We start from the raw sequence: 16,540 nt of genomic DNA, 5'->3' as shown, positions 1-16,540 counted from the left end.
ATATCTGTGAGGGGCAAAAGTATGTGAACCTTTGCTTTCAGTATCTGGTGTGACCCCCTTGTGCAGCAATAACTGCAACTAAACGTTTGCGGTAACTGTTGATCAGTCCTGCACACCGGCTTGGAGGAATTTTAGCCCATTTCTCCGTACAGAACAGCTTCAACTCTGGGATGTTGGTGGGTTTCCTCACATGAACTGCTCGCTTCAGGTCCTTCCACAACATTTCCATTGGATTAAGGTCAGGACTTTGACTTGGCCATTCCAAAACATTACCTTTATTCTTCTTTAACCATTCTTTGGTAGAACGACTTGTGTGCTTAGGGTCGTTGTCTTGCTGCATGACCCACCTTCTCTTGAGATTCAGTTCATGGACAGATGTCCTGACATTTTCCTTTAGAATTCGCTGGTATAATTCACAATTCATTGTTCCATCAATGATGGCAAGCCGTCCTGGCCCAGATGCAGCAAAACAGGTTCAAACCATGATACTACCACCACCATGTTTCACAGATGGGATAAGGTTCTTATGCTGGAATGCAGTGTTTTCCTTTCTCCAAACATAACGCTTCTCATTTCAACCAAAAAGTTCTATTTTGCTCTCATCCGTCCACAAAACATTTTTCCAATAGCCTTCTGGCTTGTCCACGTGATCTTTAGCAAACTGCAGATGAGCAGCAATGTTCTTTTTGGAGAGTAGTGGCTTTCTCCTTGCAACCCTGCCATGCACACCATTGTTGTTCAGTGTTCTCCTGATGGTGGACTCATGAACATTAGCCAATGTGAGAGAGGCCTTCAGTTGCTTAGAAGTTACCCTGGGGTCCTTTGTGACCTCGCCGACTATTACACGCCTTGCTCTTGGAGTGATCTTTGTTGGTCGACCACTCCTGGAGAGGGTAACAATGGTCTTGAATTTCCTCCATTTGTACACAATCTGTCTGACTGTGGATTGGTGGAGTCCAAACTCTTTAGAGATGCTTTTGTAACCTTTCCCAGCCTGATGAGCATCAACGCTTTTTCTGAGGTCCTCAGAAATCTCCTTTGTTCATGCCATGATACACTTCCACAAACATGTGTTGTGAAGATCAGACTTTGATAGATCCCTGTTCTTTAAATAAAACATGGTGCCCACTCACACCTGATTGTCATCCCATTGATTGAAAACACCTGACTCTAATTTCACCTTCAAATTAACTGCTAATCCTAGAGGTTCACATACTTTTGCCACGCACAGATATGTAATATTGGATTATTTTCCTCAATAAATAAATGACCAAGTATAATATTTTTGTCTCATTTGTTTAACTGGGTTCTCTTTATCTACTTTTAGGACTTGTGTGAAAATCTGATGTTGTTTTGGATCATATTTATGCAGAAATATAGAAAATTCTAAAGGGTTCACAAACTTTCAAGCACCACTGTATTTATTTATTTATTTTCAGGAAGTAATTTTTTATTTTTTAAAATCAAGACAACTGAAACATTGAATTAAGAAAAAATATACAACTTTTAAAAAGTGAGATTTGGGCTCCTGACAGTCTTTAACGTTCAAGAAAATTATTTGAAATCCAAACTTTTAAACAGGAAGTTACAATGGAATGTCAGTTGATTATTTCTATCTATATTTATGCATAAAAATTTTCTAACTACACTGCAGTTATCTCCCAAAAGGTAACAAATATTGGGAACAGGAGAGGCCCAAGTGCAGAACCCTGAGGAACACCCTTATTTGTCCTTTCTATAAATCGGAGCACACCATATCCTGACTAACTGGTAATGATTGCTCAGCTTGATCCTCAACAATGATGCCTCTTCAAAGTTCAGTCATGTTCTGTTGTTTCAAAGCAGCACTTTGTTCTTGGCCTCAGGTTCCCAACCCTGTCCGGCACATTTTTGCGTTTTTTCCTGCTTCAACACCTTTTCTGAAATGGGTGTGTGTTTGAGCAGGGAAACCACTAAAATGTGCAGGACAGGGGGTTCTCCAGCCATCTCCATCACTTTTGCACATTGTCTGCAAAACCTTCAGTCATAACTATCTCAAACCCAGGATTGTCGATGCCTTGCTGCTCATGCTGGTGAAGAACAAGATCTTTGTTTGGTTTATTTAGATAGCAGCTGGGGCAGTGAGGTGTGGCTACTGGAACAGTTTTAGAGAAATTAGAGAAGTCGACATGGTATTTGCCCCCTTCGGTTCGTGAGATGATGGGCAGGAAGCAGTAACCCCACTGGATCTCACGTGGGATGTAGGATGTGCGGACCTGGCAGGAGGAACTCGTGGATTCCGCCATACCCTCCAGGAAGACCACCAGCTCAATCTCCTGCTGCAGAAGTGTATCAACAGTCATCTCTGAAAAAGGACTAGAACCGTCAATTACATGGTACAGAGTTAGTGGACAAACAAAGAAGAGGTTATCCTTGCCAGCATCCACCAGGAAGTCAACATTGACCTGGTCCAGGATGATGGGCTCTCCATCTGGAGTGACACTGGTTTTCAAGAGCTTGCCGTAAATATGGCTGCCAATAAGCAATGTCTTCCGAAGGTTGGCGACTCTGATCTGCAAGCACAGCCTTTCGTTTTTCAAACAGATCACAGCCGTGTCACTAAAGATAACAGTCTTGGCTCGATTTTTTGGGAGTGAGATTTTGGCGAGAATCAGGCCACACATGAAGCAGTTTATAATGGCACCCATTAGAGACTGGACGACCAGAAGGGCTACTGTCTCAGCACAGTGACCCGTCAAAGCTCGTCCACCATATCCAATGGTCGTCTGTGTCTCTAAGGAATACAGAAAGGCACTTGTGAGATCGTTTACGTTCTCGATACACTTTAAATGCCCATCAGGAATGTTCTCTCCCTCCAGGTCTCCGTTGCTTTTTGCAATGAAGTACCACAGCAGGCCAAAGACGAACCAGCTCCCCGTGAAAGCAGTGACAAAGAAAAGTATAACAAAACACCATTGGATCTCAACAAAGGTGGTCCAAAAGTCCATGAGGTAAGCAAAATGGCTATGATACGCAACATTGCCAAATTCAATGTTACAGTGGCCGTCCTTGGTCACGAGGCGCGTTCGTCGAATCCTGCGTTCCACTTCATGATTATGAACCTCCTTACGGATGAACTGCAACATTCCTTCATTGGAAAAAGAAGCAAAAAAAGGTCAACATAGAAATACAGGGAAGATGATGGAACAACATTCTGCCATGATCTGGTAGTAGATTTTATCGAACAGCGCTTTTCAAAGTGTGGGGTGCGCCTCCCCTAGGGGGCGCAACGTGAGGAAAAATAAACCAGAATAAGTTACTATTGCGGACATTTAGCGAACTTCAGCTAGCCTTTGCCAGAGACAAACTGGATCGATTTTTAGTACCTAAAGCTACAGTGAGTGAGGAGACAGAGTCTGGGCCAAGCAAAAAAAGAAGGAAGTATGACCACGATTATTTAAAGTTTGGATTTTCATGGACTGGATCTGAAGATGCTCCACTGCCACAGTGTGTTGTCTGCCAAGAGGTGCTAGCTAACGATGCTATGAGATGTTTAAAATGTGTAAAACAAGATGTTTTTTAAAAAAGCACAGATGTTTAAAATGTGTAAAAAATATGTTTTAAAAAAGCACAGGTGTTTAAAATGTGTAAAACAAGATGTTTTTTTTTTTAAAAAGCACAGGTGTTTAAAATGTGTAAAAAAAGAGGTTTTAAAAAGCACAGATGTTTAAAATGTGTAAAACAATGTTTTAAAAAAGCAGATGTTTAAAATGTGTAAAAAAAGATGTTTTAAAAAGCACAGATGTTTAAAATGTGTAAAAAAAGATGTTTTAAAAAGCACAGATGTTTAAAATGTGTAAAAAAAGATGTTTTAAAAAGCACAGATGTTTAAAATGTGTAACAGAAAAAAAATAGTGTACAACAGCCATTTTTTTTAAATATGAATGGAACATTAAGTATAGCAACAACAAAAATTGTAAAGGGGGCGCTGTTGTTTATTTGCTCTCTGGGGGGGGGGGGGCTGACTCTCCCACACTTTGAAAACCCCTGTTATAGAACAAATTAATAAAAACAAGTGTGTGGTTCAAAGCTACTCTCCACAATCTAAAGCAAGATAACTTTTCTCTGATGGCATGCAGTAAACGTCTAATTTCTTAACTACAAATTTCAGAGCCAGAATGCAACAGAACACGTCAATCATTTCCATTGCTGAGATTCTATCAGACACTTAACATCAACAATTAGCTTGATTAGTGAGATACAATGGAAAAATTCACCAAAAATAAAAAGGAACTTACCTCCACTGACGCAGAGATTCGCACCAGATCTACCAAAGTGCTCTTCAACTTTTAAAAGCATGAAACAAAATGTAAAAGGCAAGGAGGAACTTCTGTCCTTCCACCTCTCCGTCTCACAAAACACCGTCGGAGTGCCTCGAAACAAGTAATCCGCACTGAAATGCCCTAATCCCAAGCACATGCCATCATCGACAAAGAGGAAAAGATGTTCAAAATATTTTACGTGTACACATTACCTCATAAATAAGAAAACAAAAACATACAATTATGACTATTATGGTACCTTGATACGACTGAAAATTAACCCGTCCTGTTTGAGGGTGTACCCGACTTCTTGGACTCATTTTTCTTCTTCTTCCATCAGGAACGCCATCTGATGGGGAAAAAAAAATCCCTCCAAAGAGCCTTCCCACTGCTTGGATTTTACCCCAGAGGGGCCTAAAACTTGACAAAGCAACCCTTCAGTCATATTTGCCTTTATCCTCTGAACCCCACACACCTGCCTCTCGTGTCCATGCTCGCTTTTAGCATGTTCACATATTCCCAACAACAACCAAACCAAAATCAGCTGTCGACACAAAATACTACGTGGTGTCTTTTAAGTACTCACTCCACTTAACTCTTTCCACATTTCACAGAGTGACACGTCAATTGAAATCATATGTCACAAACCTGCACAAAAAACAAACCTATAATACTGACATGAGAGAAAGAAAAAACATCATCAGTGTAGTTTGTAAAAGTGATCGCTCCTACTGCTGTGAAACTCCGAAATGAGTTCTGGTGCAAACAGTCACCATCAGAAATCATGGAATTAGAGGAATAGAGTCAAACTGTGTGCAATTAAAGTGTGTAGAGAGTATTTAATTAATAATTGCATATCATACAGACACATTCTAACACAAATTAGAATCCTCCTGTAAGGCAGATGTAGCTGCAAAACTCCTCATTCATCTCATCTCATTATCTGTAGCCGCTTTATCCTTCTACAGGGTGGCAGGCAAGCTGGATCCTATCCCAGCTGACTACGGGCGAAAGGCGGGGTACACCCTGGACAAGTCGCCAGGTCATCACAGGGCTGACACATAGACACAGACAACCATTCACACTCACATTCACACCTACGCTCAATTTAGAGTCACCAGTTAACCTAACCTGCATGTCTTTGGACTGTGGGGGAAACCGGAGCACCCGGAGGAAACCCACGCGGACACGGGGAGAACATGCAAACTCCGCACAGAAAGGCCCTCGCCGGCCCCGGGGCTCGAACCCAGGACCTTCTTGCTGTGAGGCGACAGCTCTAACCACTACACCACCGTGCCGCCGCAAAACTCCTCTTCCTATAAATTATAAAATGATAGACAGATGCATGAGCTGACAGCTACAAAAACCTGGACACAATCCAGATCACTTTCTGAAATAAATAATTCTGCTAAAAGAGGTTATGGAATTCTTAAATTACATGCCAGTGACAAAGGAGGGGGAAAAAAAAAAAAGACCAGTGGTTCAGTTACACCGCATCCAGATCAGTCCTGATCACCATTATCCCATGAGGAAACACAGAGAGAATCGAATTTCTGCCGTTGCTCGACTGAAATCGAAGTTCAAAATGCCATGTATACACCTTAATTCGGCTGAAATTGAACCGAACTTGATTTCTCGGAATCGAGCTACACGACCTAGTTTATGCGATTTCTGCCGAGCTACTTTGTGCATGTAAACCCTATCGAGCTAGTTGTTGAGCTACTTCCAGAAGTGACGAGTGACGAGACCACAAGCGGGAAACACAACAGCCTCGGTCGGCATGACAACAGTAGTAGCGAGCAGCAGAAGAGGTCAGGAGGAACAAACGAAGAAGAGAAAATGACGATGTAGAGCTCTCTGAAGTGTGGGTGGAGCACAGAGGACGGCAGGACAAAGCTCCTGGTACTAATAGGCTTTTTATTGTCAGACTTTTCAGTTTAACAGCCTACTTTTATTCTTGAGAGAAAAACACACGCGCGCTGTGTTCTAGTCCCGGGATGAGCTGTCCCCTCTGCTCTCCCTCTGCCTCCTTAAATAGGGCGCGGTTACTGGGAAGACACACAAACACAGGTTAATTACCGTCAGGTGTAGTGATTCTGCCACTCACCTTCCCTGGCTCCGCCCTCCTGTCACAGACCGGCGCTTGACCACGCCCCCACTGCTACAGGCAAGCAGAAACGTGCACTTCTGGAGCAATGAGGAGACAGAGTTCATGCTCATTCAGCTTAAGGAGTTGAATATATTAAAATTCATGGACGGGAGAAAAACGCGCAATGGAGAACACGGAACTGATAACTTTGTTTACACTCTTGAAAAGCTCTTCTTCATGACGACAACCGGAAGTGTACCAACACGATGGGGTGTGTAGCGCCACCTGTGGCTCGGGTGCACAATGCACCTCACACAATAGCCCGATTTCATTGTGTGCATGTAGGATTGGATTTCTCTGGCACCCCTGCTGGGACCTTCAGCTCGATTACCGACAGCAGCTCGATTTGGATGTGCATGTAAATGTAGTGACTGATACCTGTGTGGGCGTGGTCTCTTTCAGGATAGCCCCACCCCTACACCCAGCACTCAAGGGCTCACTGAATGTTTTGAGGATGAAAATGATTTGATCATGATACGAGTTGATCTACATACTCACCAAATTATCATCATCATCATCATCATCACTCATCAAAACAAAGAGGGAATATCTTTCAGAAGCACGGTGCTCATCGCTCCAAATGTGTGATGAATCAATGCCAAGGATCACTGATGTTACGGTGGTTTGGGAAGGTTGAACAAATAATTAGTACTTTTATAACTTTGGGTGTTTTTTCTTTGTCATCATCTGGATGTACATGAGGAATAACATACAGGAATAAATCCAAGGTTTAGAAATGGAAATGTACTTTCTACCTGGAAACAAAGAATAGGAAAAAAAAAAAAAAAACTCACACTCCGGTCAAATCGTTGTGATTAGGCAATTATGTGATGATTTTTACAGGTCCGATCACAAGTGCACGCCTAACACAAGTGTTGTCCGATACTGTTTAAATTAGTGCTTTTCTCCCTAACTGCATTTATTCACTCTATACAAAGCTGTAAAGAATGTGTGTGTGTTTAATAAGTCTGAACTAAATCCTCTCAAAGATGTGAGGCCCCTCGGCTTTGCAACAAAATTAATTTTCACAGCGTGCTCCCACGGCCCCGTGCTAAAAGAGCAATAAAATTACATTCAGCACTACAAAGCTTTTTGCTTTCTTTCTAGTGATCTAGTTGAAACCAGTTGGGAGATGGATGTAGGACAAAATAGAGAGAAAAGCAAAAATATATGTCATACAGAAAAAAAAAAAATGTGTTTAAAAAGCAGCATTCATCCACCAGTGGGACTGTGTTTGAAGATCAGAGCACAGCAGCATTAATGATTCAATATTTTATTTAAAACAACACACACACACACACACAGGGTACATGACTGAGGTGTGAAAATATAAAACTGAGAAATCAGAGACGACTTTGTCAGGCTTATGGGAAGACACGATCGCTGTACACACACGCGCGATTTAAAAGGAACGCTCTAGACTCTCCCGGCTTCCTTGAACTTGGTCAGCAGGGTGTCGTCGGCCCGGATCGGGAAGGTCAGTGTGCGTTTGCAGTAGTACTTGGGTTGGTCCTGCAGGTTCTGGATGACGTCAGTGAGCAGGTGCGCTCTCTCCACGCCACACCCTGGAGCTTCGTAATCCAGCGAAATGAAGTGCACGTGGAGGTGGTAGTAGGACGGCTGGTAGTGCAGCAGCACTCGCAGTTTAGACGCCGGGATGCTGAAGCGCTTCATGATGGCCTCCTGTGAGGAGTCAGGGCGCATTTCAAACATTTTCTACACTGATCGAGAGCCGTGCTCCTCAATACCAAGAGTACATTCAAGGGGAGGGGGGAAGAAACCACCACACCTCGCAACACTGTTTTTCACCTTTGCCAAAATAACCCTCACTCCTAGAAGTATGACTTTAAGATTTCACATAAATTTAAATCACTATGATCTTTTAAACCCGTTGTAAAACCTCTCTGATAATCCCATTATGAGCTTCACCAGCTCTTTCGTACTTACCAGTCCTTTCTCACGGATGTTTCTCAGTAAAGGAAGATGATCAGGCGTGAGATCTCTCAAACTCTTTACGTCCCTTCGATGTACAATTGCAATCAGATACAAGTCATCGAGCTGAAATGGGAGAAACAAAGCTCCACAACTGAGTCCTGCTATTAAATTTCTTCCATTTCACCAAACAAATAAAAAACAAACTCTTTCATTATTCATCACACATTCAATGACACTGTTCAGCGATTCAGTCCAGCGATAAGGCACACCGTTACCTCACGATATGTCTGGCGTCTAAAGTACAATAAAACCATGTTGTTATGATAATCATGTTGTTGATATTGAGTGAAATCATCATTTCATTTCATTCACAAACCTGCTTTTGGTCCCATTTGAAATCTGGCAGAAGGACAAATCCAACCTGCGGGTCTGGATCTTCGAAAACGATCCGATCTGCCTCGGCTTTCTTTTCCAAGATGTTGTAAACCCACTGCAGGAGAAAACCAAACATGTCTTTATTGCCTTCAGCGTTATAAAACACAGTCCTCAGACTAAATCAATCCTCTTTGTGACTCAGCAACAAATATGAGCTCAGGATTATCTTATCACGGAACACGGCCAGGAGGTTCTCAGTTCGATGGTGGGTCACGATCCCAAACACAGCCAAGTGTACAATATTTTATTAGAATATTAAATAAATAAATAAATACACCCACACACAAAAGGCAGATGTGCATTTTCAAATGTCAGAAGTCTTTTGGGATTTGACCCGACCACAAGAGGACAGATTTTACGAGTCACAAGGAGAAACAGAAGTTTCGGCGAAATAGTGAGAAGAAAATGAGTGTGTGAAGGAACATGAATGAAAATTGCTTCAGTTACTTAAAATGCAATGCTCTTGAATCCACCTGGGCTTTTAAAGTGAGGAAAACTCGACTGGACTATGACTGAACATTTTGTCCCAGTAGACAAGAAATTCCACAGATATTAATCAGAAAACTTTTTTTTTTACCATTCAGATCGGTTCTAATTTCCATCCTCCCCCCAGTTCAGTTTACAGAAGGTTCATCACATTTCACTGTGGTTCTGCTCATTCGGCAGCCGAACTGACTTCAGCATGGAGCATTATGGGTAAATTTGCCAAGCTGAGCGTCACCTTACATAAGCACGAGTAGTCCATTCTCAGACAAGACCAACCTGCACACTGAAGCTCTGGCTGGTGATGTAGGGAAGAGTAATGGACTGATAGTCTTCCTCAGTCTCCTCGATGAGGAACATCTCTTGACGCAGATACTTCTTCACATGTTTCTCCGTTGCTGGGCAGATCATTGTGGTCTTAATTCCTGCAGAATGTGCGAGACACGATGAATTAAGAACCGTCTGCGATTTTATCCTAAACTCCGTGCAGGATCTGAGTCATGTCCGTCAACATCATACACATTTACAGCAGAAAATACATCAGAAATACCTGAAACTCAGATCTGATCCCGAGCCAGAGTTTATGCCGTATCAGAAGGGCACGTGTCTGACCACCGGACATCGAGGTGCCTTACCGTTGAGGTGCGGTGGAGGTCGGAGCTGGAAGGTGCTGTAGATGTCATTCTTCATCTCCAGGATCTGTGTGCTGTTCTTCAGCATCTCTGGAAGGATTTCTTGTGTGATCGGTGTTTTCTCCAGGATGATCACAGCCTCCTGGTCATCAATCTAAAGAAAAACAAGTTGCAAAAGAAGGTGAAGAAAGGAACTTAAGTGGAAAATAACATTCGTTAACTTGTGTAGGGAAGTATAACAAAATGATCTGAAAGCCTGTTTTGCATAAAAACTATATTCCTTTTAATTCAAAACTCTTGAGATATTTGTATCTGGGAAACTAACTTCAATAAATATAATATAGATGTAGCCCAATTACAGAACATCAAAAAGAAAATCCCATACTTGCCAACCCTCCCGATTTCAGCGGGAGGCTCCTGATTTTAGCCTCCGTCTCCCGCCTCCCGATCGTATTTGTTAAAAACTGGATAATCTCCCGGTTTTGGAAAATCCCTACTGCCAAGTTAAAAATACTCCCAGTTATGTCCAATCAGAGTCGTATGAGAAACACTGCTGACGTCAACTGATTTTTAACCAATCAACGACCAGAACGACAGTCACTTCCGTAATGTAGGATTCACCCAGGCTGTCCGACATTTTGTGCAAGCAGTCATTCATCATGGCCACTAAACCCAACACCACACGGCAAGAATATGAATGCAAATATCAGGTTGCCTGGGAGAATGAATTTCCGTGGATCAGCAAGTGTTCGACCAGCCAGTTACACATTTTAAGGTAAAGATACCTTAAATCAGAATATAATGGACATTTGAGTGTGAAATTAAACTAGTCTTCCATAGCATTTCAGAAACAAACTGGACAACTTCTAAAGTGTTTAGTGAAATTTTGCAGGACAGAGAATGTGTTTGGTGAGTGTATTTGAATAGTGCGGTCGTGTCTTAGTGTTATTTTGAATTTATGTTTGAAAGTTTTAAGTGAAAGTTTACAAGTGCATCTGGAAAGTGATGGATTTTGATAGAGTTTTGAGGTTTTAAGTGAAAGATTACTAGTGAGTGTATTTAGCTCTTTAAACCTCTCTTTTTTCCACTTTTCTGCTCTTCTTACGAAGACAGTGTGTTTTACTATATAACATGGATATATTTAACTTTAACACACAACCAGGAGCCAGTTCTCTCCCTTATTCGAGAGAGGAGCTGCTGGCCCTGAAAACAATGGGACGAGCCGGGATACGACACCCCATCCCGGCTGAGCTGAGGAGGAAACCCCGGGGCTGCAAGGCTGGAGCTAAGCTAAAGGCTAGGCTAGCGGACAACCGGCGGCGCTACAAACCATCCATTCCCTCCGTTATCATGGGGAATGTGAACTCGCTGCCGAATAAAGTAGACGAGCTTTCCGCTCTGAACAATCAGCGGATTTACCGGGAGAGCAGTTTATTTGTCTTTACGGAGACATGGCTAACACACCTTGTACCGGATGCTAACGTGGACCTGTGGGGATTCACTGCTGTGAGAGCCGACAGAGACACTAACACATGCGGGAAAGGCAAAGGTGGGGGACTCATCATTTATGTTAACAACTGCTGGTGTAACCCGGGACATATCTCTGTAAAGACAGTCTTATGTTGCCCGGAATTGGAGCTGCTAGCCGTTAGCCTTCGGCCATATTATCTGCCGAGGGAGTTCAGTCACGTGATCACCATCTGTGTTTACATCCCTCCGAGGGCAGACGCAGCTGCTGCATGTGAGAGGATTCACTCTGTCACAGCAAGGCTGCAGACACAGCACCCTGAGGCATTTATCATCATTTCTGGGGACTTTAATCACACTACGCTGGACTCTACTTTGGCTGCTTTTTACCAGGCTGTGGATTGTCCAACAAGGAACAACAGGACAATTGACTTGCTGTATGCTAATGTGAGGGATGCATACAGAGCCACACCCCTCCCCCCACTAGGGAAGTCTGAACACAACCTGGTTCATCTACAGCTGAAGTATACCCCCCTGGTTCAAAGGCAGCCTGCAACAACTAGCTCCATCAGGAGGTGGTCCCCTGAAATGGAAGATGCCCTCAGGGACTGTTATGACATCACGGACTGGGATGTGCTGCTTAGCCCACACTGTGAGGACATAGAGGGGCTGACACACTGTCTGACGGATTACCTCAACTTCCGTGCAGACGTGGTCTCCCCCGCTAAGACTGTATGGTGTTACCCTAATAACAAGCCATGGGTAACACAGGAAGTCAAAGCTGTCCTCAACAGGAAGAAGGCCGCCTTCAGGAGCAGGGATAGGGAGGCGATGAAAGCAGCACAGCAGGAGGTGAAACACTGCATGAGGGAAGCTAAGGACAGCTACAGGAGAAAGGTGGAGCAGAAGCTGAAGAACAGCATGAGGGAGGTCTGGGAAGGTGTGAAAACCATCACAGGCCACAATACAAAGACCAGAGTCGTTGAGGGGACAGCGGAGAGGGTGAATGAGTTGAATGACTTTTTCAAATCGGTTCAACCAGCCCACGTCCCCCCCACCCTCTCCCTCACTGCAGCCATCTCTCCTTCTTCCCTCAACACACCTCCCCCCAGTCATCGCAGCAGCCCCCTCCTCCACACAGACTCCTCCATGCATTACTGCAGACCAGGTCAGAGATCAACTGAGGAACCTCGAAGACCAAGGAGCTGGTCATTGACTTTGGGAGGTCCAGACCAAGGTCACAACCAGTTCTGATCAAGGGAGTCGAGGTGGAGGCTGTGGATTCCTACAAGTACCTCGGGCTGTGGCTGGACAGCAAGCTGGACTGGACTTGCAACACCAAACACTTATACAGGAAGGGACAGAGCAGGCTATACTTCCTTAGGAGGCTGCGGTCCTTTAACATCTGCAGGAAACTCCTGTGGATGTTCTATCAGTCTGTGGTCGCCAGTGTCCTGTTTTACACCGTGGTGTGCTGGGGGGGCAGCACATCCAAGAAGGACACATCCAGGCTGGACAAACTGATCAGGCGGGCCGGCTCTGTGGTCGGCATGAAGCTGAACTCTCTGGTGACGGTGGCAGAGAAGAGGTCTATGGACAAACTATTGAACATCATGGACGATGCCAGTCACCCTCTGCACACCGTCATCAGCAACCAGAAGAGCCTGTTCAGTGACAGAATGCTCCTTCCCAAGTGCAGGACGAACAGACTCAAAAACTCCTTCGTCCCTCACGCCATCAGACTGTACAACTCCTCTCTGGGGGCGAGGAGGGGGAACAGGAGGACAGAGGACGGGAAGGAGCAGTAGCCGAGACTGACAATAAGCAATACTGGACAATGTGCAATATCTCTCCTGCCGCCGCCCCCCTTCCCCATATCTTATTCTTTTTATATTTGTATATGTAAATATTTAATTTATTTTAATTTATCTAGAAGTTTTCTCTATTTCTTTTCTCTGTTTATCTGTAATGATGCAGCTGGAATCTTAATTTCCCTGAGGGAACCCTCCCAAAGGGATCAATAAAGTTTTATCTAATCTAATCTAATCTAATCTAATCTAATCTAATCTAATCTAATCTTGGTCGGACTAAAATTTTGCATTCGAGTGAATTTCTTTGTGGAGTATATTTTGATAGTATGGTAGTATTTATAGAGCCATTTTTACATTTTGCTTGAAAACTTTCAGTCAAAGTTTGCAAATGAGCAAATTCCTTTGCTGCACTCCGATCGGATTTTGATCAGATTTCTAGTGCTTTTTAAAAACACTGTTGGAAAGTGTTTAGTGAGAGAGATGCATTTTAGTCGCACTAAGACAGTGCAGTATTTGAGTTATTTTGGTTAAATCTTATTAAAATTTTATTTAATTTATATATGATATTATAGTTCTGTGTATTTTTACATGAGCTCACAGAAGGAAAACATTTGATGCAATCCAATAATCCTTTCATTCACTGTGACTCTTTTAAGAAATGATAAACATTCTTCTACAGCATCGCTTGTGTTATTTTCTGTGGGTCTCTGTATGGATGCAATATTCAGGCAGGAGATTTTTCAGCTCAAAATCTGATTTCAGACTTCCCTTTCACTGTTATTATATTACAATTCAAGACCAGAGTATTACTTCAGGTTTTTCACCCTCAGGCCTGACACAGGAATCCCATAACCGACAGGAACTGACAGAACAAGATCAACAATTCAAAAACTCTTTAACTGTATACATTTAAAATGGTTTGCAATTCATTGGGATCCAGTGTTTTTCCGGTTTCAGCCGCGCATCAGAGCCTCGGCCGGCTGAAAAGGTCTTTCACGCACTTTTCTTTTCTCCCCAGGAGGAGTTTTATGGAGGAGTCGGCCAGTCTGCACTAAAACCTGACATCAGTAGCTCTCTGCAACTTCACTGTAAAGTCGGCTGAATCCTAAACAGCTCCGACTCAGACACGTAGTTCACTATAAAGGGCGCAGAAGCCATTACTTCACACACTCAGTAGTGCGCGAGTGAAGGCGGCGAACAGCCGTTTGAGATGCAGCCCGAGTCCCGTTAGCTCACAGGCTATCTGAGAGACTTTCTCGAGTTTTCACTCCGCACCTTTCCGTGAACGAAAATGTTTTTCTCCCTGACAGAGTCGCGGAGGATCCGTCCCACTTCAAATCCCGATACGGCCCTCTCCGCTGCGGCCTCGCCGTCACTTCCAGCGCCATCCGCAGCCGTTTTCTGTCGCTTTGCTGCTTTCTGCGAGTCGGAATCGCCGCCATTTTGGAACGTCGCCATTTTGATTTTGATCACATGACCGAAAGGACCAATGGCGTTGTGTGGTGTACAGTACATATACACACACACACACTTTAAAATAATTTATTCTTAATGAGTCCACATTTACACTTTTTTTCTGATGTGTGTGAAATAAAAATTGCGTCCAGCAACCGTTTTACAATTAATAACCTCACTGACTTTATTCGCATTGAGGTGGAGAAAGGAAATGATTGGGTCAGGGTTGCTCTGGATTTACAGAAAGCATTAAACACTGTTGATCATAACATTGTTTGAGGTAAACCCTCTGCTACTGGACGACACCAGGATTGTGTAAACTGGTCTGATTCTAATCTTAACTCTCGGAAGCAAGTCGTGGACATGAATGGCACATGATCTGGTGAAAGATCAATCACATGTGGAGTTCCACAGGGTTCAGTTTTAGGACCCTTACTGTTTTTAGTATGTAAAGGACATGGTAGGTGCTGTCAAAAACATGTTACTACATGCAGATGATTTGACCATTATTGCATCTGGAAAGGATGTAAATGAAACTGAACATAAACTTGGACCGGAACTTGAATCCCTGTATAAGTGGATGGTTGACAACAAATTGTCTTTGCAGCTCAGCAAAACTGAATAAATCCTGTTTGGTAGTAATTACCAGATCAATCAGCGTTCTCAGACAGATGTTAAATGTAATGGTAACGTCCATCCATTATCTGTAGTTGCTTATCCAGGGTTGCGGGCAGGCGGGCTGGAGCCTATCCTAGCTGACTATGGGTGAGAGGCGGGGTTCACCCTGGACAAGTTGCCAGGTCATCACAGGGCAACACACAACCATTCACACCTACGCTCAATTTAGAGTCACCAGTTAACCTAACCTGCATGTCTTTGGACTGTGGGGGAAACCGGAGCACCCGGAGGAAACCCACGCGGACACGGGGAGAACATGCAAACTCCGCACAGAAAGACCCTCGCCGGCCACGGGGCTCGAACCCGGACCTTCTTGCTGTGAGGCGACAGCGCTAACCACTACACCACCGTGCCGCCCAATGGTAAATGTCATACAGGCTAAATATTCAGTAAAATACTTTGGTGTGTACTTAGAGCAAACCCTGACTGGGAGTATTATGGCAGACAAACTCATTAAGAAAATAAATACAAAAGTAAAATTTATGTCTAGAATAAAGAACTACCTTGATTTGTCTACAGCTAAACTCTTATCTTCTGCTTTGGTTCAATGTCATCTTGATTATGGTTCTTGGTACTCTGGTCTCTACAAAATGCTTAAAAACAGACTACAGATTTGTCAAAATAAGTTAATCCATGTGGTACTTAATCTTGATGTTAGAACTCATTTGACTGTACTCCATTATAAAAGGTTAAACTGGCTTAATGTAGAAAACAAGGTCAGGTATCAGAAATTGTTACAGGTACATAAAATTCTCTCAGGTCATGCTCCATCATACTTATAACATCTACGTCAGATCCAATCATTCATACGCAACAAGATCTACTAGTTCTTCACTTGTACTACCTTATGTTCATACCCGCCCTGTGATGACCTGGCGACTTGTCCAGGGTGAACCCCGCCTTTCGCCAGCTGGGATAGGATGCAGCTTGCCTGCGACCCTGTAGAACAGGATAAAGCGGCTACAGATGAGATAAGATGTTCATACCCTAATTGGTAAAAAAAAACATTCAAATTTACAGCTGTTTCTGATTGGAACAACATAAATGTCACGGTCCGTAATCTAACTAGTCATCACGTTTTTAAATCAGGTTGTAAACAAGTTTTATTTGACCAGTTTTGTCATGCTGTTGAAAAAGATTTTTTTTTTATTACTAGTTCATTTTTGTTTTTTTTTCCCCACTAAGAACCTCAAT

The 16,540-nt window shown here is 43.2% G+C and overlaps 3 protein-coding genes across 3 annotated transcripts in view; 1 reads left to right on the top strand and 2 right to left on the bottom strand.

Annotated features, from left to right (window-relative positions):
- The window catches only part of rps25 (ribosomal protein S25), a 389,269-nt gene that overhangs the window by 238,835 nt on the left and 133,894 nt on the right, over positions 1 to 16,540 (top strand). The window lies entirely within an intron of this gene.
- Positions 1,529 to 5,263, bottom strand: kcnj1b (potassium inwardly rectifying channel subfamily J member 1b). The gene is made up of 3 exons (XM_060909446.1): positions 4,561 to 5,263; positions 4,278 to 4,442; positions 1,529 to 3,127 (listed from the first exon to the last, which is right to left on the bottom strand). Exons 1-3 carry the CDS (start codon positions 4,619 to 4,621, stop codon positions 1,992 to 1,994), a joined length of 1,362 nt encoding a protein of 453 aa, XP_060765429.1. The 5' UTR covers positions 4,622 to 5,263; the 3' UTR covers positions 1,529 to 1,991.
- Positions 7,708 to 14,672, bottom strand: dcps (decapping enzyme, scavenger). The gene is made up of 6 exons (XM_060908314.1): positions 14,489 to 14,672; positions 9,939 to 10,089; positions 9,583 to 9,728; positions 8,762 to 8,875; positions 8,398 to 8,508; positions 7,708 to 8,133 (listed from the first exon to the last, which is right to left on the bottom strand). The coding sequence occupies exons 1-6, from the start codon at positions 14,669 to 14,671 to the stop codon at positions 7,867 to 7,869; spliced, it is 972 nt and encodes a 323-aa protein (XP_060764297.1). The 5' UTR covers position 14,672; the 3' UTR covers positions 7,708 to 7,866.

Source organism: Neoarius graeffei, chromosome 25, assembly GCF_027579695.1.
Source record: "Neoarius graeffei isolate fNeoGra1 chromosome 25, fNeoGra1.pri, whole genome shotgun sequence".
NCBI classification, from domain to species: Eukaryota; Metazoa; Chordata; class Actinopteri; order Siluriformes; family Ariidae; genus Neoarius; species Neoarius graeffei.
The sequence above is the reverse complement of the archived record's forward strand: the minus strand, read 5'-3'. Positions and strand labels throughout refer to the sequence as shown.